Source organism: Hermetia illucens, chromosome 3 (assembly GCF_905115235.1).
Source record: "Hermetia illucens chromosome 3, iHerIll2.2.curated.20191125, whole genome shotgun sequence".
Classification (NCBI taxonomy): domain Eukaryota; kingdom Metazoa; phylum Arthropoda; class Insecta; order Diptera; family Stratiomyidae; genus Hermetia; species Hermetia illucens.
Window position 1 is genome coordinate 137587683 of NC_051851.1, and position 26049 is coordinate 137613731.

A 26049-nucleotide genomic window follows, 5' to 3' on the forward strand; every position below is an offset into this window, starting at 1 on the left:
GATTGAAAGACTCCGAAGCCGTTCAAGTGATCATCATGAAAATTGAAATCACAACGGGGCTGGACGCTTACGTCAGACTCGATCAAGATTGAGAATCGATCGCTATCAAGCAGTAATCAATTACAATGAAGACTACAATTACAGAATGCAGCGAAATGTCTTCATTAATCTAATGGATATATTGTGTTTACATTGCACCTTTCCAGCACTGACTACTGGAACTATTAAAGAAGCCAAACACTTTTGGCAGCATATTTGGAAATATAATGCATGCTTTCAAGTGTCACCTTTTGGAGCGACGAATATTGTAAAATATGGAAAAGGCAAGTGATTGGCACACATCTTCCAGTATCTGAAGAAAATCCGTACATTTTTTAAATATACATAGGTAGAACAAGGTCTGCGGGTTCAGCTAGTATTTTCGATTGATGTATCGAGATTATCACTTTGTGAGTGAGGTCTTTTTCCGGCGGCGATCCAGGTGGAAATTTTGTTTGATCCAGTTCCTTTTAATTTTTCGGTAACTACTCCAGAATACGCTGCAAAAGTTGTTCGAAATATGACTAACATAATAACAAAATTTGATCAAATTCCAAATAATTGTCCCGTCTAATGTGGTTTTCCCCTTGCGGTTGAATGAAAGCGTTGAATAGAAGAATTAGAAGGGGAATTCCTAGCACATATAAAGTATAGCTCGGTTTCCCAGTTAAGTTCAGTGTCGAGTATTAGCTATTCGATTCTGCCGAAAGTATTAAGAAAAACTTTAATTATCTTATCATTTCTACATACATATGTATGTTTTAATATGAACAATATGAGTTCTGATTTTATACCTGCTTCCTAGGTAGTAGTCTTGAGAAAGTTCCTGATTGAAGAGCGAACTGCTAATGGCCAATACACGCCGGGACACACTGGGAGTTACCGGAGCCATCGACTACTCTTTGCCGACGTCGATGGAGTGATGTGAGTTTAGCTCTGCCAAGGTGATAGTTGTGGAGTGTATCAGAAGGCAGCCCCCTTGATCTACCAAAGCGTAGGCCAAGAGCTTCAGAGAACTGGGGTAGGGACTTTGTCCCTGAGGGTGCGCTCGTTCCTTACTAATACGGCCTTGCACACTATGCGCTAATAAAACATTTATGGGGACAAACAATTATAAAACTGAGAGGACAAGAATAGAGGAGTTCGCTGCGTTTGTACGCATTACGAAAATGCGCCGCTCGCCGCAACACATAGTGAAGGAGGCAGCAAGGGCTGCAACACCTAATGAGACACTGGGATGCACACAGCCATATGAAGAACACATGCAAAATCGTGCAAAACTCGGCTACGGACATCCCAGTTCCATGCAATGCTGCTGTTCCAGAAACCACTGAAACTGAGCAGATAGTTTCGAATACAAGCTGAGTGGGACCGCAGTCGGCTGTCCTTGTGAAAGCTGAAGGCTTACAAAAAGGCGCGGCCTACAGAAAAACCCCAGTAAAGGTGTGAAGCTGGCGGTTGACCCAACGTCTAAAAAACCGAGAGGAAGCATGTAGCGCAATGCAGGATTCAGATCAGCCAAATGGAGACTTCGCAATGTGATAAACAAAAGGAAAACTCGGTGCTAGTCAACGAGGTGAGGACTTGATTATAACTAGTAATCCGAAAAATCTGGGTTTTGCCGAAACCTTGTTAACTTAAGGCCGAACAGATGGACTGTATTGTACGGGAACTATTCTCTGCACATCCCGTACGGGTTAACGACTGCCGCGTAGAAGGCACCGAGGATTATCCACTTTTCTCTATAAGAGTTGGAAGAAGCATCCTCTCTATGAAAAACAAGAAAGCGTCGGGAAACCCCCTTCCCCGCCTCTCCCTGCTGACGATTTATCCGTAAGACAGTGTGGTTTGCATTCATTCTGCTCTATGAAGGTATATCGTAAACGCAAGTACAGAAACGGGGAGCTATGCGGGTAGAATCTGCCAATCGCTTCGTCTCTGAATCGACTGTGATGATGATCGGGGAGTGTTCACGTTGCCCTTCTTGCCAAGGAGAGCCATATACCAGCGCAAGCGAGAAGACTTAAGGGAAGTGGGTGATTGTGAAACCTCGGCTGAGAAGTTTGGATATTGTTACAAGGTTTTCAATGTGTTCCTATAATAAAGTAGAGAAAATCTATGTCATCAAGATATACGAAATGTTTGATTCCAATTGTATCCCTGAGAATGTTGTCCATGATACGTTGAAAAGTAGCTGGGACATTTTTTTGGGCCGAATGACATTCAAACGCGCGCATGTTTCACCAACCTTTAAGCATGGAAGAAACAGGTTATGTAATTTATCGGCTTAAGTATTTTAACTCGGTAAGAGCCGAAGAAATGACAGCCGAACTGATTAAATATTAAGGCGATTGTCTATCCCATACATAAAAAGGAGGATATCATGCAGTATAGCAGTTATAGAGCAGCACATTGCTGAGTGCCATTTGTAACCTACCTTGCTAGACCCTATACGGCCAGAACATTATCGGGCCATACCAACTTCAAGCAAATCAAAAACAGATCAACAGAAAGAATTCTGTGAAAAGCGTTTGAAAAATTGTTGGAATATGGCCATCAGTGGCAAAATATTTTCATTGAATTTAAAGCCGGATATGATAGCATAGTCAGTGTAATATTATACAGGCCATGAGAGATCGCGTAAAGTTATAAGACGTACTAGAGTGACCCTAACCAATGCCTGAGGTCAGATAAAAGCGGCCGGAACACTCTCGAGAGCAAAGGGACGCCTTATTATCCTTTTTAACCTGACCCGCGAAGCCGATGTAAACGTAAAATGCGCCATTCCGTTCCACCGAATAATTGGGCTATGTTGACGATGTTGACACTATGGAAAACATAACCCGAGCTGAGCAAACTGTCTTCCTCCAGATCAAGCAGGCGGTAGAAGTTTTGAGGCTTCACATTTGTGCCACATGAACTCATCTAGAATGCTTTACGATAACACCTAGTGCCAGAACCAGAAGAACTTATGGGCTGTGAAATTGCTCTCTCACGATCCGAAAAGTAAAGTTCGAAGTGTGACGGGTGTATCAAAGCCGCTTCGTGTTTCTATCAGTGTTCATCAAGAAAGCGTCCTCTCACCATTTGTCTGTGAACGGGATAAAGGCTAAAGAAAAGATTAATCAAGGCAAGCCGAAATACATGGTGACATTATCAGCCCCAATAGCGAAACAAACAGCAAAAGTAGGAAAATTCAGAATAATTTCTCCTCTCTAGAGTCGAAAATTACAAGTGACAATTATGGCGACAAAATTCACAAACGGCTGTTAGCAGCTAACAGAGCTTATTTCGACCTTGCATCAGGATATACGGTTCCGTAGACTATATAACAACGAAATTTATGAGCGATACTACGACTGGTTGTGGATAAAACCCGGCTCAATTGGTTGCGGTGGGCGGGTCACTGAATTCTTATGGGTGAGAATGATCCAGCCTGGAAAATTTATAAAGGCAATGTCTATGACCTACCCTGCACAGTCATCAAACATTTTACCCGACTTAAAACTGACGTTCGTCCCGAAATTGCTAGATATCCGAATATTCAGACTTTTGTGAAAAAGCCATAAATAATTGGTTCTAGTGCATTCAGTATTTTAAGTCTTCATAGTCTTAAACTCATTAATTCGCAGAAGATTCTAACTGTTCGAAGAACTCTGCACAAATTTAAGACTAGAGAAATATTCATAAGTATGCAGAGAATCAGCCAGTTGACTTTATACATACTTTATGGATTGAATTTGACCAAGGCCACCCAAAATCGAAAATGTGTCTGAAGATTAGATCAAGGGCCGACTCCATTACGAATGTCACCGTTGTAGCGTCGATAGTAAGGGTAAAGTTAAACGAACGACGGAATCCGCTAAGCGCAACTTATTCAACTCCTTCTCTTGATAAACTACTAGTGAGTACCCACCGCGATCTTGTATCCCCTAAGTTTCTACAGCAAAAAACAGTTTCAAATTTAAAAAAGAAAACTTTTAATATTACCATTAGTAATTACATATGTGAATGATTGATTTTGAAATCTACTGTATTGTATTGTATCATGATGATGGTTCGCTCGATTGTACCAAATCTGCATTTCATATATGGTGAGAAGCCTAGAGTTCTCCTTGTCCATCGTTGAGCAATCATCCTTCCAATTTCAATTGGATTGCTTTGTCGTGCTGGCTAAATATTTTTTCGATGACTGTCACTTCAGACACACAAGTACTTGTTGTGTTCCATTAAATTTACGAAACAATTTACGTGTCATCTAACTCCAGATAATTATGTCCATCCTTTCTCTTTAAATCCGTTTTGTAATATGGAGGTCTGTTCAGTGGAGATCTGCAACTTTACTGATAGGCGACATGTTTGGGTGTAACGAATTTTCGTAACAAATCGCATACAGCAATTAGCTCAATTGATATCATAATTGATCTCCTTTCATTTTACACTCAACATCGATTTATCTCGAAAAATATTCGCTGGCCAAGTTGATTTACTCAGAAAATTCACAAGCAGGAGACTGAGGGTGACGGCTGCCGACCAAAATTGGTAGAGGATACACGCTCAAATACTGTTACACACTCTTAGAGACAGGTAGAAGAGACTTTTTCAGCTTCTGATGGAATAATATATAGTTAAGTGCTATTAACTCACGATTAATTCAAACCTTATTAACAATATTTACTTCATATTTCTATTTTTTGTTTGTTTTTCACGTAGTGAATTGTTTGGATAAAAAAAATCTCAAGCTTGATGTTGATCGATTTTAGATTATGTTTAATGTATGTATGAAAGACGATTCACGGAAATAAGTTTGAACAAATTTTGAACTAATGAATCAGAGGTTCTCGGACAATACCATGGTCAACTCTGGCAGTTGAATGGAAAAGAATAGCTAATATGAGGGGAGGGGAATTCTGCATTGGAAAAGAAAATGTTATCCGACGTACAGCCCTTCAAGCAACTGCAAATATTTACTAGCCCCTAATTTATTGCTTGTCTTAATCCGAACTTCATTTTCTTGGAAAATACCTACCTACACTAATGCAATATTTAAATAAAAAACCAAAAGGGATGTACTAACTGCCAAGGATGAATTGTTGAGAAACGTAGGAAATAAAATCACTTTCATTTGGGACCTATCGCAAGCCTGTCTAATTCATTAGTTCAAAGCTGTTTATTCTCTACTAAAAAAGAGAAGTTTGGCTAAGAAATGTTCGAAACGCGTCTCGCGCTCAAATAACTTCTCCTTTATCTCGACTATTTTCCGACGTTGCGTTTGCTATTTTAGAGGAATATTATGTTAAAAATTCTTATCATATACTTGTGAGAAATATTTTAAAACCAAAAAATGTAGTTGATAATAATATCCACAGACCCTCTTCTATATTCGTGGTAGACACTGCATCCGCCGCTGTTATCCAAACATCCTAAAGCAAAGGGTTTTTCCTAACTGTATAATCATTCCCGTTTTGTTCTGCTTTGTCGTTATGCAAGCATGCTTTCATGATTATATTCGTCTGCGGTTCTCTTCATGTCTTCTCGTTCGGTGATTTGAATATTCTATCTTAGAGCAGTAGGTTTCAATGTTTGTTTGCAATAGCGTTTTCTCTCTGTTATTCAATTAGTATCGCCGTCTATCTCTACTGCGTGATCGTCGGCGATCGCCTGAACGTTCGTTCGAGCGTTCTCGTCTGTTCTCTCGATCACGAGTCCGATCGCGTTCTCTTTCACGATCTTTTTCACGTTCACGTTCTCTTTCGCGTTCCCGCTGTTCCCTTTCACGTTCACGTTCTTTCTCACGTTCACGCTCTCGTTCACGTTCTCTTTCGCGTTCCTTGCGAATTTCTTCTGTACGTTTTTCAAGATCCTCCATATGTTTTCGACGAGCTTCCTCCTTCTCAGCGATCTAGATTGAAATAGAAAATAAATCAAATTAATTCAAATTAACGGTAAAGGATAATTTCACATAACAAATAAGGACAACGAAGAAGCGGAAGGAATAAGTCTTTTATATGTATATCAACATGCTGAGATCAGAGAAAGAGATAAATAAAGTATAATATTACCCCACTATGGGGGGAAAGGTTCCGCGTCAGGCAGAACAAGAAAATGCATTCGGTGTCGTTAAAAATAAAAATGATATAGTTAAATTTAAAGCCTAAGGGAAATGCTAGGACGTTCACCTCAGTCAACGCAGCAGGACGTGCCACAGTCCTATCGAGAAATCGGCAATGTTTCTTGACGCATGGATAACATCAGAACGTAAGCTATTTAGTCCGAGCAAAATAAATACGTGCTTGCACGCCGAATGTTGGTACCCCCATTGGAAACACGAAGGAACTCACAAGAGGCGCTCTGCAAGGAAGTGTGACCAAGAGCTGCCACATGGAACACGAGCGCAGTAAAAATGGTTATAAACTTATTTTAATCTTCCATACACTCGATATGATGTTGGCATTGCCATCTCTGAAGGTTTCCGTGATGCCATTCCAGGAAGTCGAGATGACCGGTTGATGAAGTTTACCATTATATGAGCTGATCGCACGATTTATTTCTTCACCCTACACGCACCACAGGCAGATCATCCCAATGCCGAGAAAGATAACTTCTCGCAGCTTTTCGATGCAAAGACCTGGAACATGCCCTCTGATAGTGAAAAGGCAGACGGCAACAGTTGCGAAAAAGGGTTTGGAGCACGCAATGAAAATGATGAGCGTATAGTCAATTTGGAAGACACTCACGAGCTTGTACTTGTCAGTTTATCAGAGCTATTGACTCATCTTTCTAAATTTTATAGTGAGAACAGTAAAACACAAACCGACTATATCCTCATAAGGCGCCGGCATTTTATACAAGTCATTGGCTTCAAAGAAGCTCCCTATGAGACCACCGCACCTAAACATCGGTTGTTGACTACTGTCTTGGGTATCAAAACACCGATAAAACAGTATGAGGAGCGTAGTGATGCGTCACCCATTAAATGGTCACGATTCCGTGAGAAAAAAAGAAGAAATGCTCTCACTTACGCGATTACAAATCATTACGAATGTTATATCTATCCACAAAGCGGCCTATGCAACCCTCGGGATCACCAAGCTTGGCAAGCGGTTTATCAACCGAGATACTTGGCTTTGAAATAGCGATGTCCAAATGTCTGCGAAAAGAAACACCTCTACCGTTTCTGTTGCGTTAATGACAAAAGAGATAGTTTATTACAAGCTGCGACGGAAATAGTGAGAATATTTCAGCCAGATTTCAACAGAAGAACTTGCTCATTCTCCGCTTCCAAAACAGCCTTGCCGACATTTGGAGCAATTCCACATTTTAGCGTCATTAATCTTGATGAAGTAATCAAAGGAGGGAAATCAGGGAAAACAACAGGATCGGATCTGGCAACATCGCATATAACCTCTGGAGAGCAGGTTATTGAGAAGTGTAGAAAACAATCTAACTGATATCTAACTACGTTCCAGCAGAATATTCAAAGGCTCGATCCGATTGTCGTCCCATATCGTATTCGCGACATCGTTTAAATAACTGAGTTTGTCAAAAACTGCGGAACTACTTACGCAGTATGCCCTGCGCCGTTTATGGGTAAACGAAGTGAGAAGCATCGTCCTCCCTTAGAGAAAGGGTTTGACTGTGTGTCGCACAAAACTAATTTGGTGTGCTCTGCGGCAATCCCCAGTGCCATAGATATGTACGTTCGATCTACCAACATTTATTTTTTCAGACAAATCGTCCTTGATTATTGATGATATTTAGTAGATCTGAGAACGAGAGTAAGTTTTCGGTCAATATATTTCGTAAAGTGTCCGGATAGCTGAGTGGTTAGAGCGCAAGGCTGTCGTACGGAAGGTCGCGGTTCAAATCTCGCTGATGGCAGTGGGATTTGTATCGTGATTTGACGTCGGACACCAGTCGACTCAGCTGTGAATGAGTACCTGAGTCAAATCAGGGTAATAATCTCGGGCGAGCGCAATGCTGACCACATTGCCTCCTACAGTCTACTGTAGTGTACCGTTACGGTCTTGAATGAAGTGCTCTAACACACTTCAAGGCCCTGATCCAACATGGATTGTTGCGCCAACGATTATTATTATTATTATATTTCGTACCCAGATCGAATTTTTGAAGTGATATATATGGAGCCAACAATATCCATAACTACTTCAAGGGCTTTCTAGCATAATCTCGGTGCATTTGGAGACTCCAATCAACTTCACTGTGAAGGAAAGTGGCAAGAATGCTAAAGTGGTCTTAAGCACCATCGGTGAGTATAAGAGCGCTCATAGCTGCACGGGAGCAAGAAGTAGAAGTTTGTTCTCCAACACAACGAAGTGCAAAAAACCTACCAACATGATCATTCGTGGTTTATATCGCTTCCACACCTGCATCGATGTCATGCCAGCTATCCTTGCCGGACTGTCAGAAGTCACCGACGTCAGGGAAAACAAATCTCGAAGAGGATTACCCGAAGAACAAAAAAAAAGCTGAAGAATCACTCAGCTAACAACCGAAACTATTGCCATTTGGAATACGAGGAAAGCAGTAGTGACGCAGGAATATCATATGCGCAAGCAGCAAAATAAATTAAATTCTATTGGTACACTCGTCATCAATTAAACCGAACACTAAGTTCACCAAAACTCCTCAATTACAAAGCTACTTAATGCGTCATCTTTGCCTATTCCAAAGAGATGTGGGAGCTATGAATGTGATTGCATTTGCTGCAAAGATTGAGTCGCGTTGATAGCCCCCAATACACGTCCAACGCGAAATTCTCCATTTTCACACTCGTGTGATCTGGTATATATTTCATTTATTCCATTTAGTTTTTAGGAAAATCAATATCTGTTGTCCTTTTATCTTTCCCCACTTTCTAGAACTTAAATATTCATTTCAACTACTGTAATCAGATCAGATTTTACTTTTAAATTTCGAGTTAGAAATGAAATTGACCCTGAATGAATGTGGAAAGGTGCCGAGCATAATGCCATTAATAATATAATAATAATCGTTGGCGCAACAATCCATATTGGATCAGGGCCTTGAAGTGTGTTAGAGCACTTCATTCAAGACCGTTACGGTACACTAGGAGGCAATGTGGTCAGCATTGCGCTCGCCCGAGATTATTACCCTGATTTCACTCAGGTACTCATTCACAGCTGAGTCGACTGGTATCCGACGTCAAATCACAATACAAATCCCACTGTCACCAATGAGATTTCAACTGCGACCTTCCGTATGACAGCCTTGTGCTCTAACCACTCAGCTTTCCGGACACACATAATGCCATTACCGCGCGATATCGCGGCATGACAGCGGACTTAATGTGGCCGCAATCGGATCGTATTGATGCCGATGTTTGATTTCAACAAGACCGAGCACAATTCACCTATACCCTGCCAAACAATCGCCTTTTTGGCCGAAATATTTGGGGAAAGCTATCAGAACGAAGTATGAGGGGGCAGTATGTTATTCAAAGGCTGTAAGTTTTTACCAACACATGTCTAAGTCGTAATTGAGATACTTTGACTAATATAATATCAAACGAAAAACTTCGATGTACGGACCAAATATCCGTGTTGAGCATGGAAATGAAAATGGATAGGTCGCATATTGAGAAATGATGACAATTTCATTGCATGCTATTGTCACACAACAAGAGCAAAAAATTGATAACGCTATGTCTGACAGCCATATACATGTAATAAGTCACATGGCAGATTTATGTCGATCGGCGCAATAAAGCGGGTATTTATCATTCCGAACGACGTTCGAATGACTTCACTAAAAGGACAAGAATTGAAGCTGTACATATGTTTCTTGAAGAAACCTAACGTTTATGAACTAAGTATAGCAGATTAATGATCAGTTAAGATTTTATGGCTGAAAATCACATTCTACTTTTTAGATGCGTTTTTCTCGAAACTGTATATTGAAAATCTGCTGCCACCATAGCCCAAAATCTATCCAAGGAAATTCTTTGAAATGTTCACGACTTATTCATAACATATTTCTACGGTCCGGAAACTAGGGTAATTGCGATTCATTCGGGAGTTTTTTTTATTCATTAAAGAAGCCTTGAAACAACACCAAAATTCACAAAAAAAGTTTAACAGGGTACCAAAAGTTTAGCTTTTAATATTTTTTAATAATTCTAGTTTGCGGACTGTAGTTAAGTCCGCACGTTTACTTTTTTCTTTAAGATGTTCGCAGCGCCTTTTTGGAGATGGATGCATAAAGTGCTCTCTACTTCAATAATGAACTACGCTATCGGGCTGGAAAAATTAGTACGTTTGCTCAAGATATTAATAAATCTATGGTGAAAAATTCGTATTTGTATCTTTATCCAGTTGTTCACAAGAAATTTCTAAATAAAAGCGAAAAAACGACCTTCACACGGGATGACCCCCTTAAGTAGATGTGAACTTAGGATCTCTCATATCCCAAACAAAAATTTAGGTTTGAATACTTGGGTGCTATGCCCAAAACGAGGGGTCCGCAGACCAAAAAAGTGAGAGTAAAGCCTAAAATAGAACACAAAAATGGATGCGTGCGCGCGGTGTGAGAACTGTCAAATGAATTTCAATACACGGACTTATATCAAGCAATATACAATAAGTCCGATTGGCAATGGGTTGACACTCCACGTCATTTGCAATTTGGAGGCGCTTTCGTTTTCGACAGTTACTTTTGAATGTAATTAATTTGAATGAATTCGTTTTTAGAATTGCGGAAGGCACTATTTGAGCTGCAAATGCTAATAATTAATGTCACGTGCATCAGTCCCGTCGCTTCCATTCATAAAAATTGTGTATGTGCACTCTTACTGGCTTTTAATTTTATGATTTTCATAACATAAAATATAAGAAGATGCGTACCTAATTGATAAACTTGAAAATTGTGTGCAACGCCATGATTTTGTGCGCGGACAATCAAGAAGTGTACATACATGCCACCATCCACTCCCACCCCAAATTTCATGCCAATCGATCTTGACTGAAAAAAATCGGAGGTCGCACCCGATTTTCAACTTTAATGACTGGAATATTAGGGGTTGTTTTCCGGATGTGCGAAGCAAGAGTGGCACCGGCACCAGCCTCGAAAGGGATCATCATCATCACCGTCGCTTGCGTGTTGCGTCCAGCGCTCCTCGCCAGGTAGGAGAGCTGGAACCACCAAATTCAAAATCGACCGCTTATATGAATTGCAACTGCGAATGGGGGCGAACGTGATGCAGTTGAGATCCGGTACCGCTAAAAATTTCAAGGAGTGAAACGTAGCGTGTGTTCAAAGGGGATTCGTCATCGCAATGACTTCAGAACAGTGTACCGCATGATGCAGAAAACTTGAATGTAGTGTTAAAAGATATGTGGTCTTATAAGAACGTTAACGGTAGATCTTCATCCACGATTACAAGCAACTTAATTTCCCCATGATTCTCGTCTGGTGAAGGTTTACTACTTGTAAATGAAATGGCTTGTCGCCATAACATGCGAACGCGTACTCCCCCTCAAAAGAAAAGGCTTGGTGTGAAACTGTTCATAGCAGCTCCTACTGTCTCTGTAGTGCTCCTTCTTCCACTTATTCGTAAACTTTATGCCGGATCCACACGCTTGCAAAATCTCAACAGGCCGTCGCAAATTCGAACGTATGGATAGGATGTTTGGCGTGGTTTGCTAAGTTTAAGCCGATCCAATCAATTGTCAGCTTTTGGCACAAATCGCAAAAAAATCGGATTTTTTCCAGGAAGGGGATAATTTTCAAGATTCCGAAAAAGGGAGATTCTTGCGTGTTTCCTGTCGACACAAGGATAATAGCTAAAATTATGATCAATTTATCTATCTTGGTAGCGTTTATTTTGCCGGTGGTGGCAGTGACCACTTGATGTCTCGCATTAACAGCGCTAGATCTGCCTTCGCTGTTGTGTCTTAAATTTGGATATGCAGATACCAAAACACCATCATGAAGTATATGTTCCGCATCAATGTCTTCTCTGCGCAGTTATATGGGACCAGAACATGGGAAGTTACCACCATTGCTACTCAAAGGGTCTAGGCCTTCGTTAACACCTGTTTCCGCCATAACAGATGTACCTGAGAAAAACCCGAACCATGAGCTTGATCGCGTACGCGTCAATTACCGTTAGATGTGTTCATTAGTGGGCACAAAAAGCAATGGGTAAATCGCACTTTGCAAATGTATGGTGAATGCATTGCTGGCTACGCCATGCAATAGAACGCAAAAGTCGGATGCTCTAGAATTACATGGCGCAGAACGATAGTGGAGAGGTGTAGGCTTCTTGAAAAGACTTGGAAAATGTTAAAGTGCATTTCGTCGAACCGGGAACGATGACGCGTGGGCATGATGATCGGTTCAGGAGACATTGGGCGCCATATATTCATACTCCACCAAATTGGACATGAGCGTGCACTAAACACGTTTCGTATATATTCCGAATATGCAGGGCCATGTCATCCATTCTCTCTATTTCTGGGGCAAGAATAATTTTATCTGATTTGTATATCCGAATGCTGCACAATTATAGAGCGTGATTTCGTTTAGCTTGCGCTAATACGCGATGAAAATTTTATTGGGCAGTTCACCCTTGACTGAGAGCGTTGATCCGAGATATTTGAAGCCATCAATTCTCAGCCAGCCGTGCCGATCTCTTTGTGGCCAGTGGTCAATTTGAATATTCGACATTTTGATGAGAAATAAGCTCATCGCTATCTATTGGCACATTTTGTCTCAACAGAAGGGGTGCTAACCTGCTTTAATATCACTTTCATATCACAGAAAAGGCAAATAGGGAATAACAAAGGGAATTCTTGCCATTATAAGAAATAAATTAAAATGTTTTCCTGCATCGAAAAATTTAGTGAATTAAGAAAAAGGAACTCACCTGTTCAGGTGTCAATGGCAACCAATATATACACGGTGTGATTTTCGTTTTCCTAAACAGATCATCAAGAAGGCGAAGTGGAGGATCATTTTCCTTTTTCCTGAACTTTCTCGCTGAAACGTGCAAATTTCCATTAGTTAAAGCAAAATAGAGGAGAAGGTTCTAATTACCTGGCGATGCTGAATTACTTCGGTTTTGCCGATCGCGGACATTGTCCCGATCTCGCTCATTCGAATGTCGCCTTCCTCCGCGTCCGTCACGTCGCTCCCGATGTTCCCGTTCTCGTTCACGATTGCGCTCCATTTCACGTTCGAGTTCTTCCTTCTTTCCAACGTCCCACTCTCGAACGGGCCTACTCACCTGAATATCCTTCGAGGGGAGAGCACAAATGTTTGTGAAATTATCTTTTCGAACCGTTCAGTATGATCTGAATTGCTTACCTTTTTCTCGTCGTAATCAAACCTTTCCCGTGCATCCCAACCAGCCCCGGCCCCCCTGTTCTCCCGTGGATTCTCCGCTCCGAACCTCGGGGTCTCCTCCAGCGTCGACGCAATCGCCTTCTCCATAGCCTCTTCCGTGTCGAAGTCCACATTTAGACATTTTGGATTGGATGTGGGCCAGCGAACACCATGCAGAGCATGTCGTGTTTCAATGGCTTGACTGCAATCAAGAACAAATGTTATGCCTGCAATTTCCCGTAAAGGGTGTTGGAACTTACTCTTCCGTTTCGTATTTCACGTAGCATTGAGATTTTATCCGATCCATCCAGAACCCATTCTCCACAATTTTCCCAGTCCGCGCCAGCAGCCCTTTGAGCTGCAGCAATGTGAAGGGTCTGACCAGATTCGTTATGTACAGAATGCAACTGGACACGTTCCGAGGCGGGCTTGGTGGCCGCTGTAGTTTGCCATCGTCCGGGATAATCGATATTTTTCTATTTGAATTTTGCAGGCTCTTTTCTTCGCGCTTCTTTGAACCATCCCGTTCGCGAGATCGTCGATCACGATGCGAGCGACTTTTTTCCTTCTCCCTGCGGTCAGGTTCCTCTGAAGGCGATTTTGATCTCCTTTCCTCGGGTTCTGGTGACGATTCCAACTTGATGTCGCTTAGCGGAACTGGTTCCACGTCGGATATCAAATTCTTCAGAGAGTCTGTCGATATGGCTAGGACCTGAGGTTTCGAATCGGACGCCTTCCGAGATAGCCAACGGCGTTTCCGAACGGGTGGTTGCCTTTCGGACTTGCTCTCTGAATCCTTGTTCGCTTTATCCGTTTCGTCCGAAGCCTTTTTATTTTCCTTTTCTTCATTTCTGTCCTCGGTAGATTTCTCCACTGTACGACGAATAGTGTGGTCATTCTCCTTAGGCCGCTCTTTTTCGCAGGATCCACTGCGTTTCCGGTAATCCTTTTCAACAGAGCGGTCTTTGCCCGATGATGAGCGACTGTGGCGATGTTCCCTGTCCGACGATCGGGTGCTCTCGTCCGACTTGCTTTTCCGGTTTTCTCGTTGCTCGCGAGATCTACGATCATAACCATCTGATGGTCGTCGATCTGAAGATGACGATGAGTTATGAGACCGATGCCTGTGATCACCTGAGCCCTTGTCAGCATCACCACTGGATTTATCGTTGCGCGCACCACGGCTTGGCTCTTCAGCGTCAGAATCACGAGCGGGAGATTTGTCTTTATTGGATTCGTTTACTTTGTCCGGCTCCTTTTCTACTACTTTGGATTCATTGTTCCCACCCTCCGGCTGTGGTTCAGTATCCTTGCTCGATTGGGAAAGGGACTCCTTCTTTGGACTGGAATTTTCATCCTCGCCTTTCTCGTTCTTGCTATCATCCTTGCGGTTATCCTCTGACTTCGAGGAGCGTCTTTGTTCTTTCACCTCCTCCGAGTTTGCAGACTTTTCATTGCACTTGGCATCCTCCGCCTCGTTGTGGACTTCTCTGTCTGATGACTTCTGACCAGATTCGCTATCGCCTTTGGTGAGGGACGACTCTCCATTCTCGTGGGCAGTTCCGGTTTCCTCTTCAATTGTTTCAATTTTGCGACGAGACGCCCGGGTCGCTCGGTCATCGGACCTCGATGCTCTTCTTGTCTGGCGGCGACCTCTCGACTGCGGGTCTTCACTGTCGCGGTCTGTGCTGGAATCGCGCGTTTTTTCGTTATCGCCGTCAACTTCTGTTTCGCTTACCTTATCCTCATTGTGTTGATCCGCCTGAGATGCATCCGGCTCCGGACTTTTCGTCGGCGAGCCCTTCCCGCGGCGGCTAGAACGCCTGCTCGACCGTTCAACGCTTCTCACCGGCGAACTTGTCGATTTCGTCCGTTCGCTTTTGCGACGCATCACTCAAAATTTTCGTTTGACTTCCCTTTATGCAATCGAATGTGTCTAGAAAAAGGAATTGACGGCGTTGATAAGAATATTCCGATTTGACAACTTGGGCGGAAATCACCCGGCACGATGGCTACCTTTGAATCTAGTTTCAGAGAAATGTCCTCAATTTCTTGTGTTGATAACTTTGCAAAACGGAACTGCAACGCGTGCTCGATATGATTTTCAAAAGTACTACTTTTAAAACGTAATTATTGAATACTTTTCACTAAACGAACTCACGACAAACCGTATTCTACATACTTCTGTCGGCCATCTTGTAAATTGAAAGTGCTGCCATACGAACCATACAACATGTCAAACATCTCAGCAGCTCAGCAAGAATGTCAAACATAATGGAAAATAAAAATACTAAAAGTTTGGAAATAAATATTTTAATAACGATCTTATCATTCTATTAATAATGAAATATACTCCAAATTTCCGCTTTCAACATTCGGAATCACAAAGTACTTATATGAGCACATTTCCTTTCATTGTTCCATTCCCATGACGTTTCCTTCGATTTAAGCCAACAAATCCTCTGTCATCTGCCTTCCTGTCATTGCTGTCACTTTCGGCTTATCATTCTTGTGGCTCTTGGGGCTCTCGCGTTTATTTTAATAAATTAACTTGAGCAATAATGTGGAGCGACACGCTACTGATAGTATTCATCTCCGTATGCACAGCATTCTTGGGCGAAGGTGTAACGACGCAATCTCCATACAATATTTTCTAGGACTGGGTTCTAACCTGAATTCTTTTGCAGGACTGACATGGCTACTCGTCTATCGAACAGAGAAATATCAAAAATTGAAAGGAGAAGTTGAAAGGCAAAGTAAAAAACGTGAGTAGCTTTGCGTTTGAAGGTGTGGTTTGAATATCTTCCCATCAGAAACTGATATAACTTCTGCCAATCAAGTGGATGGATTCTACGAGCTCTGTAACTTCTCGAATGGAATTTATAATTCCAACTCGAATAATGAGAAATTCGGGACAATTTCCAATTATTTACGTCACTAATTAGTTTGCGACCTATAAGAAGATGCTGAATAACATAATGATGGTAGGAGACGGGTGCTACTCTGCTAGGAAACTCAGAAGTCCAATGAGTGGTAAACTTCCACCGTCAAGTATACTTGGATCTCGTCGAGGGTCAAATCTTAGTAGCCTCAAAATATCAGCAAGTTACTGGCTCTTGGGATAAAGACAAGCCTTGTCAATCGCATTTCTCGTCTCTTATCTATTACTTCCCATGTCTGATTGTGAATAAAGTTTAGGTCAATGGGCTAGGGTGGGCGGTCACCTAACCCGGGTGGGTGAGGATGATTCAGCCTGGAAAGTCGACAAGAAGGGCAACGGGGATCACTCACGCGATCACCATCACGGGTCAGAGACAATGCGGTACGCAGACGCGAATCGCAAAGCCCCCATCTCTATACTTGCGCGAAACGCTTATGATATACCGTAGAGTAGGACAGACTGCGTTAAACTCATCAGGAGACGTCGCCTGCTAGAAGTAGAATCCCAATACTTGCCATTAACGCCTATTTAACACCGAATCTCTAGTTGCAGTCTAGTTCGCTGCTGCTTTGATTTGCTTAAAAAAGCTCATCTTTGAGTCAAGAGTCAGTCCAAGGCACTTTGCCGTTGGTTTTACCTCGATTATCGACTCGCCGCTAGATATGGGACGTAGGGTCGGAATTCTCTTTTTAGTTAGGATGACTACTTCGTTTTTTTTTCCAGTGCAAGGTTGAAACCATGAGTAGTCATCCATCCGCTTACCCGTCGCATCAATATGCCGAGTCTACTTTGCGCCAGTTCGACAGTACGTCTAGCAACAAGCGTCGCGACATCATCAGTATAACCGACCAGACGCGACGATTCAGGTATGTTGAGTTTAAGCAGACTGTCATAGGAAGCGTTCCAGAGATCCGGCCCTAAGATGGATCCCTGTGCTACCCTCGACGTGACCTCCGACTTCAGAGGAGGATCCTCTGACCTTCTAGCGTTTCATAGAGCAGGTAGTCCCTCAATATCCGTAAGAGATAGTTCAGCATGTGGAAAGTACTGTCTAGTGTGTCTAGAATGTCTTTTCATCTTACGAAATTAAAGGCTTGGCGGCTGTGTGCCTTCACTCGACGAACGGCATCCAGGAGTTGAATGACAGCATCAAATGTGGATCTCCCTGTTCTGAAACCGAACTGCCGTGGGGGTCAGTACGTATCGCTTCGGCGAATCTACTTCTGACGAGCTTTTCGACCAATTTCCTGACAGTGTCAAGCATACAAAGTGGGCGATATGAAGATATGAACTCATCGTCGCCTTTCTCTTTGCTGGTCAGCGCAGGCCTTGTCATCTTGCAACGATAAGGGAAAATGCCTTGAATGCGCTGAGCAATTGGTCTGGCCGATGTTAGAACACAAGTTTGCATACCTCTGCTGGGATATCATCTAGTCCTGGCGCCTTCTTGTTTTTCATAGAGAGGACTGCCTCTTCCAACTCTTTTATAGAGAAAAGTGGGCAGTTCTCGGCGCTCTCCGCTCGGGGTGTTCTCGGCACTCCGCCGTCATCATCCCGTACGGGATGCGCAGAGAATAGTGTCCGTACAATGCGGCCCCTCTGCTCGGCTTTAAGTAAACAGGGTTTCCGCAGAGTTCCAATTTTTCGGGTTACCAGTTTATAACCCGCTGCAGAATCTCCTTTTGGTTGATTTGTTTTCGTTTAGACGCTGTGTAAGCGGCGGAATTTGTGACATTCGTTCCGAAGCTCTGCCATTTCCGCCGTCCACCAATACTTAGATGGATTGCCCCGTCTCGATGCCCTCCAGGACATGCAAGCTCCGCAGGACATCGTTATCAGGTTCATAACTGAATTTACGACAGCTGCCCAGAAGTATCTTCCGGCGCACCCCCACCCGTTCCAAGAGTTTTGACAAACCTTCCAGTGTTCACTTTCGTGACATTCCATGCACAGAAATAGTTCCGGGGTGGCGCTCACCGAGAGTTTGCATCAACCACTTCGAAGCCAACGTGTTGATGTTCGCTTGCCGAGAAGTCTCCCAGAACTCGTCACACGTCCAGCAGCGACTCCGACGCGAAGGTTACGTCAGGAACGCTTTCCTTGCAGGATGGGGGCCGGAACGTTGCCCTTCTGTCAGGTCCCTGACAGGTTGCAGAAGTGTGTCCATAATCCAAACACCTGTAACATTTCGCTGGGGCAGCCCGGATAGGTATCTTATACACTACGCAACCAATTCTGATTTTTCCGCTGTCAAGGTCGCGTTCCCCTATCTTCAGGCTTGATTTTGTAACGGGTTTCGCTGAGGACTTGCGTAAAAGTCTTGCCTTCGTCCGCTTGACAAGTAGAGTTGGCGGTCTAGCCCTCCTTCGTCTCCCCATCTTTTCTTTTAGTGCTCCACCCTTAATTAAATTAAAGAGGGTTTTCTGATGATGCGGCGTGTTGTTGCCTCTTCGTCTTCTTCTTCTGAGCCCTGGAGAGTACATGAGTGAAATCTCCTCCAGATGTCTCGTCCTCCTTTTGTTTCCTCAGTTGGCTCTGCAAAGGGCCGTCTGCGATCCGTTTAGCGCTCGCGATGTTCTCAACGGAAGGCGCGGTTCTTTCTGCTTTTTGAGCATTTTCTGTTACTCTCCATGTCCGCCTGTGGTAGGAAATTCTGTTCAGGAACTTCTCTAGCTGCTTCAGCCCGTTTTTCTGAAGGAATGTCACGCAACTATCTCCTTATTCATTTATTGTTTGTATTCGCCAGTTAGGCTTTTACCAACGCATCGTGTGGAAGGGGGCGGGCCGCAATAGTCAGGAATCTTTGTCCCATTCAGAAGCAGGGACCGTTCGTCTTGATCGAACGAACATCATGCGGCCAGGCAAATCCTTGCTACTTCCCCATTTATAGTAGACTTAAGAATGGATGATTTGACTTCGTAAGTCGAGTGTCCTAGTATCAAAATGTTGTTTCTCCCATGTATGTGATAAACCAGGTCCAAATTGATATGGGGGATCAAACCTCAAAGCGGGCGAGATAACGTTTAAATGGGCAGTGAGGCGCAAAGGTAGTGGTAGTGATAAGTGGATGAATTTGCGAGAAAGAGATCTCAAACATTATTTGTAGGACCGGAGCCTATACTTGCCGTTGGCAAAGCCGCAGCTGTCAGAAGAAAATTATGTCAGACTTGTAGCTCCAGCGATGGAAGACATTGGTGTTGTACATGTATCGCAAACTGATAATATAAAATTCATGACGGGTGATACTAGCCAAAACCATGAGTTATGGTTGTCATAATCGTACAGCTACGCACCATTGCTGTTGGTTCCTGGCAACGAACTTCAACTTACTCCATTACTTGCTGAGAAGTTTACATTCTCCCAAATTGGGCTTTGAAGTGTGTTGCAGCACTTTATTTAGGACCATAACGATACACTATAGGATTACGGCATACTGTAGGAGGCAATGTGATCAGCATTGTGCTTGCCTGTGATTATCACCCTGATTGGATTCATTCGCAGCTGAGTCGAGTGGTATCCGACATCCAATTATCTACACTTTGGTAGTTTATGAACATTTCATTATACTTCCAGATGGTGATCCAAGGGAAAAAAATCTTGGTTTGTTTTGTTCTTCAGTCGTCATTTTGTAAAAAATTGTCAATAATAATTTTTTTTCTTACTTCCAAAGATTTCTCTAATCGATTGGCATATTGGTTTTGGAATATAATTTAAAAATATACTCACAGAGAAATCTTGAAAAAAGGCTTTTTTGGAGACCCTAAGCAGATATAACCCCTGAATAAGGAACTACAGATATCTCGGTTTTGCGCCAAGGCCCGCCAATTTGATATTTCTAAGAACTATCTGACGAATTGGTCTGCTCTTGGTCTACACCATCATCCTTCTGAGGCAGGGACTGTCACGTCTTCTTTTTCTATCATAAATATTGCACTTTTATACTTTGCGGGCTGGATCATCCTCACCCATTAAGTGCCCCGCCCAACGCAACCTATTGAGCCGAATTTCATTCACAACCAGAAGGTCATGGTATCGCTCATAGCCGTCGTTATATAGACTACGGAATCGGCCATCCTCTTGTAGGGAGCCAAAAATTCTTCGGAGGATTCTTCTCTCGAACGCGACCAAGACTTCGCAATTTTTCTTGGTAAGGACCCAAGCCTCCGACGCAGACATGAGGACTGGCCAGATCATTGTTTTGTACAGTAAGAGCTTTGATCCTATGGTGAGACGTTTCGAGCGGAACAACTTTTGTAAGCGTAAAAAGGCTCTCTTGGCAGCAAACAACCGTGCGTGTCATAGCTGTTATCGGTTGTGATTTTCTATCCTAGAAAGGACGAATTATTAACGGTTTGAGACCGGTGTTGTTGTAGTATTGTATCTTTATCGTTCTCATTTAACCAGTGTAATTTGATACTAGTGCCCGGATAGCTGAGTGGTAAGAGTACAAGGCTGTCATACGGAAGGTCGCGGTTTAAATCTCACTATTGGCAGTGGAATTTGTATCGTGATTTGACGTCGGACACCAGTCGACTCAGCTGTGAATGAATACCTGCTCAAATCACGGTAATAATTTCGGGCGAGTGCAATGCTGACCACATTATCTTCTATAGGGTACTGTAATCTTATAGTACACCGTCACGGTCTTGAATGAAGTGCTCTAACACACTTCAAAGCCTTGATCCAATTAGATTTTTGCGCCAACGATTATTAATATTATTAATTTGACACTGTTGCTTCTTTGTTTTTGGTCCTGATATTAATAATAATAATAATAATAATCGTTGGCGCAACAATCCATATTGGATCAAGGCCTTGAAGTGTGTTAGAGCACTTCATTGAAGATATTGCCACCACATATTCATTAATGTGCAGCCCAAGATCTCGCTCCCGTTGGTCGATGTGGATTAAGGCAATTTATACACCTCTTGTTCTTCTCATGATCAGCAAAGACCAGTAGTTGGGTGGAATTGAAAAGGGTAGTGTTTCTCGCATTTACCTCAGCATCACGGATCACTTTTTCCAGGGTCAGCTTAAAAATGATGCTGTCTTAGGCCGCTGTAGATGTTGAATGGTCTCGGCAGTGATCCTACTGCTTTTATTTTCCCTCGAACATTGGTCAGGGTCAGTCCTATTATGTTCTATTGCTGACTTGCCTGGTGTGAAACCTTTGTTATGGGCTGATGATGTTCTGACCGTATGGAATTATACGACCTGGCAAGATAGAGGAGAATATTTTATGGATGTTATTTTCCTTTTTATATAAGGGACAGATAATGCATCCAAATCAGGCTTGTGATAGAACCAAATGGCGAAACAGATCACGACGGGCCGACTCCGCTTGCGAACGAAACAAAGACTGAAGAAAAAGAAGAAGAAGACTACCGTGAACATCATTTGTCGATGCTTCATCTCCGGGATCTCCGTTGATTGCGATTATTGCGGCATCCATTTCCTTCTTATAGATCAAAAGAAGGACGAAGTCGGCTACGGTTTCGTACCAGGGCAGAGGAGACTCATTAGACGCTTCTTCAGCAGCGTCACTAAAGCGTTTCAGAAGTTTGGGTATTAAACCCAAAAAGAGGGGTCGGTGGACCATAAAGGGTGAGAGTAAATTGACCTCCAATTGGTCCGGTCCGACTCCCCAGGACTTCCTAAATAAAACAAAATGCCCGGAGGGCATGGTGTGAATGGCTTCAGTGTTCACTCTCACTTGATTGTCAGAGGGGACTGACTCTAAATAGTGTTGTTAGTCGAGCCGAACCCAACAAAAACATGGAATGAAAGAAATAAGATGTTTAGCCTTTCTTAATGGTTTTACATGAAGCGATCTTTTCCATCTTCCAAACCTATTTGAGTTTGAGCATTTTATATGTGGATGTTCGGATGATTTAGTGGTTGGACCACTAGACCAATGCAATGGAAAGTCGGTTTTCGAAACCAGTTGTAATTAAAGTATCCAAATCGGCAAGTATCTAAAAGCAGTTCAATCTTGACTAAGAGCCAATGCGCATCTAAACAGCAAAATATGAGCGGATCCTTGTAACTTATGCTAGTAATATTTCACCGTCTAGTTCGACTAGCCTTTAATTCTAATGGATGTATTAGGACAATGGAAATCCTATAGCGCACCTCTGATCTAAATGCGAAAATCCATTTGAGAAAATCGCGGTGACACATATCCTAAAAGTCAAAATCCAATTAAATCAGGGCCGACGACGAAAGGAAAATTATAACAAATGATTTTTCACCCATCACGCTTCTCTCGAAAAGCCGACCTGGTAATGAGGCTAGACAAAAGCTGAAGAAGAAGCTTCTCTCGAAAACCTGTTCGTGGGGTCCGATCTGATAGGTATCGTGGTAGCCTAAAAAATTGTACATTTTTTTTTACTTTACGAAACTAACTATGGATGCGTGCCTAGTAATCGGCACAACGAATCTTTGATTAGGAGATCACCAAATTTGCTTCTCTAAAATGCTTTCAGAAACATTAACCGAAAATTAACTATTTTGTTACAGTGGAGCGTCGTAAAGAAATCCATGGTGATTCACTAGATAAATCCCACAAGAAAAAAATTGAACGTGATGAGGAAAAGCTGAAAAATAATAATCGGGACTTATCTCTTGTGAAAATGAAATCAATGTTTGCAACAGGTTTCGCGTTTACAGCACTCTTGAGTATGTTCAACAGCATGTAAGTATCCCTCCCTCATTTGATTATTGCAATTAAATCTTACTTAAAAATTATCCTTCTCCTTTCCAATAGATTTGACGGGCGGATTGTTGCACGATTGCCTTTTGTTCCAATTTCGTGGATACAAGGACTAAGCCATAGAAACCTTCCGGGCGATGATTACTCAGAATGTTCATTCATTTTTCTATATATATTGTGTACGATGTCGATTCGTCAGAATATTCAAAAGTTACTAGGTTTCGCACCTTCTCGAGCAGCTAGTAAACAGGCTGGTGGATTATTTGGTCCAGCGCCAGGACAATTTAAGTAAGAGTACAATGTAAAAAGGAAACGGGAGAGAATTGTTTTAATATAATTTTAATCGAATAAAGAGCGAAGATATTGTTGTTTACGGTGATTGTTATTATTTAAATTTGTCCGGATGGCTCTAGTGGTTAGAGCGCTGAGCTGTCGTAGCGGAAGATCGCGTTTCAAATCCCACTGGTGGCAGAGGGATTTGTTATCGTGACTGGATATCGACTCAGCTGTGAATGAGTACCTGAGCCAAATCTCGGGTGAGCGCAATGCTGACCACATTGCCTCCTACAGTATACTCTAGTGTACGGTTACGGTCTTGAATGAAGTGTTTTAAGACACTTCAAGGTCCTGATCCAATATGGATTATTGCGCTAACGATTATTACTCTTTCACTTTTGCTAGTCTGAATGTCTCATATATTGTCCAACCTAGCGAAGCTATCCCTATCTCTCTAACTACCTTGTGTAAGTTGCTAAAAATACGTCGAATTTCAATTGATTCAATTGAGGAAAAAAAGTGAAATAAAAACAACAGTTATCGTGAACCCAATATACATAGAGGTAAGAATGTACAGAAAGTTAGTTGACAATCGAAGGAGGCCATACATGAGTTATCAGAAAAACTAAAAGAAAGAAAAATAAGAAAAGAAACGCACAACATTTCCCCAATGCAAAGAAAATCAATGTGTGATTCGCGGTGTTTCTAGCGAAAAGGTTTAAGGAATTAAAACGTAACACCGTCTCCGTCGCTGTCGTATATACACCTGTGCACTGAAGAAGGGAACAAGTTGTTCCCGAAATATCGATTTTTGATTAATAAAATAATCACTCCTAGCGACGGAGACGGTGTGCCGTTTTAATTCCTGAAAATCAATTTGTTGATTAGGAAATAGGTAAGCTGTGACATTGGTCCCATTACCACTACTCTCAATCAACTTATGATTGGGGCCGTGAGCTTAGTCACATTTTCAGATGAGGTAACCACAGTGATTTTAAGCTTCGTGTGAAGAGATTTTCACATTTTGACTTTTCCTCCAATGCAATTTCTGAGGTCATGGTTCATGGTTGGGGCGGTTTTCAGTACAGCAGGATTGGATAGCGGGCTCAAGAATGTGAGGACCTTTCTTCAATGTCGAATCGTCGTCAATCTTCCTGAAATCGAGAACTCAAAGCAACAAATTTGGCTAAGCATCAGGCACTGGAGTGTCCGGATGGCTTAAGTGGTTAGAGTGTTGGGCTGCCGTAGCGGAAGGTTACGGTTCAAATTTCGCTGGTGGCAAAGGGATTTGTTATCGTGACTGGATGTCGGATACCAGTCGACTCAGCTGTGAATGACTACCTGAGTGAAATCAGGGTAATAATCTCGGGCGAGCGCAATGCTGACCATATTGCTTCCTACAGTGTTACTGTAGTATACTGTTACGGTCTTGAATGAAGTGCTCTAACACACACAAGAAGAACTTGTTAGCACTGATGAAGGGAACAAGTGGTTCCCGAAATATCGGTTTGCAAGAATAAATATCCACACCAACGAAAAAGAAACAACAAGTTTTTTATTATTTCAGATATGCTATTTGTTTTGTTAATATTTTTTTGGGGATAAATGCGTGTTTGCTTTTTTGAATATGAAAGTATACCTGGCATATGGCAATGGGGACACGCTCTTAAAACATTATTAGAAACAAAATACCAGTTTCCTAATAATTATAAGCAGGATATTCTGGCCAAGAGAATAACATTTCAGGAGCTATAAGAAGGCAAAAGGAGAACTGATAGCAGTTCAAATTGGAAGACGCAAAATGTTAAAAATTGGACACACTCTCCGAAGACCAGTAGGCCTTAAACTGACAACCACAAGACAAGAGAGATGTCCGTAGGCCACGCATCAAATAGAACAGGAAGGTATTGAAAGTAATTGAAAAAAATTAGATAGAAATACCGAGAACAAGTCCCGATTGAAAGGTTCTATATAAGTTCTTAGTAGTTGGGAGCGAAATAGGAGGAACAATAACAACAAACTATCCCCTAGACATAGTCAAATAAGTCATTACAATAGTCTCTGATAAAATTCAACGAGATTCAAATCATGAGGTAAATATTACTCTATCCTTCGAAAAATACGATATTACTAAACAAGAACGGACAAAAAACTGTTTACAAGTGCAAATCTTCGAATAGTTCAGTAATCATCAATTATATAGCATCCTCAGACAATCGCAGAGGATAAATGACGGAGGGATGTTGCCTATTAATAAACCAGCTAACAAAGGGCAGTTCTGATGTCTTGAGCGAATCGTTTTTTTGGTAATGTACTAGCTTTAAAATTTAATAACGATAATAAATCAATAAAGTGGAAACGCTATTGCGACTATTAATTATAGAAACTTCCCTTGAATAGCGATAATAACCAATACCTTGGGATCTTGAGAGACTGAAATTTTGATTAAAAATTATACGTGGTGGTTAAATTGTAGGAATAGAACCTGGAAGTAACAAATCTTCAGCTGTAAAAAACATAAGAGACTGGAAAAACAACATTGGGAAACAGTGGTGGGGTAAAGAACATTTGAATAGATTCAAATGGGAATTGGGAAACAGTGGTGGGGTAAAGAACATTTGAGTAGATTCGAAATTGGGAAACTGATTAGTCTAATAACCGATCAGTATCCTTTAAAGAAGTATTAGCACAGATAGGTATCTATAGTAGAGAGACA

At 42.1% G+C, this 26049-nt stretch overlaps 2 protein-coding genes across 3 annotated transcripts; one reads left to right on the forward strand and one right to left on the reverse strand.

Moving 5' to 3' along the window:
- Positions 1-4002: 4002 nt before the first annotated feature.
- LOC119651058 (apoptotic chromatin condensation inducer in the nucleus) lies at positions 4003-15620 on the reverse strand. Of its 2 annotated transcripts, XR_005249407.1 has the most exons (7): positions 15421-15620; positions 13665-15340; positions 13387-13606; positions 13117-13315; positions 12947-13059; positions 5411-5941; positions 4003-4648 (listed from the first exon to the last, which is right to left on the reverse strand). XR_005249407.1 is itself a non-coding variant. In XM_038054387.1 (6 exons), exons 2-6 carry the CDS (start codon positions 15293-15295, stop codon positions 5657-5659), a joined length of 2448 nt encoding a protein of 815 aa, XP_037910315.1. In that variant the 5' UTR covers positions 15296-15340; positions 15421-15620; the 3' UTR covers positions 4003-5656. The 2 variants fall into 2 exon arrangements, 1 of the variants encoding a protein (XP_037910315.1); XM_038054387.1 differs by having other exon boundaries at positions 4003-5941.
- A 246-nt stretch (positions 15621-15866) lies between these two features.
- LOC119651521 (calcium load-activated calcium channel) lies at positions 15867-23430 on the forward strand. Its single transcript, XM_038055151.1, has 4 exons — positions 15867-16026; positions 16092-16169; positions 22865-23039; positions 23112-23430. The coding sequence occupies exons 1-4, from the start codon at positions 15966-15968 to the stop codon at positions 23347-23349; spliced, it is 552 nt and encodes a 183-aa protein (XP_037911079.1). The 5' UTR covers positions 15867-15965; the 3' UTR covers positions 23350-23430.
- The last annotated feature ends 2619 nt before the right edge of the window (positions 23431-26049 follow it).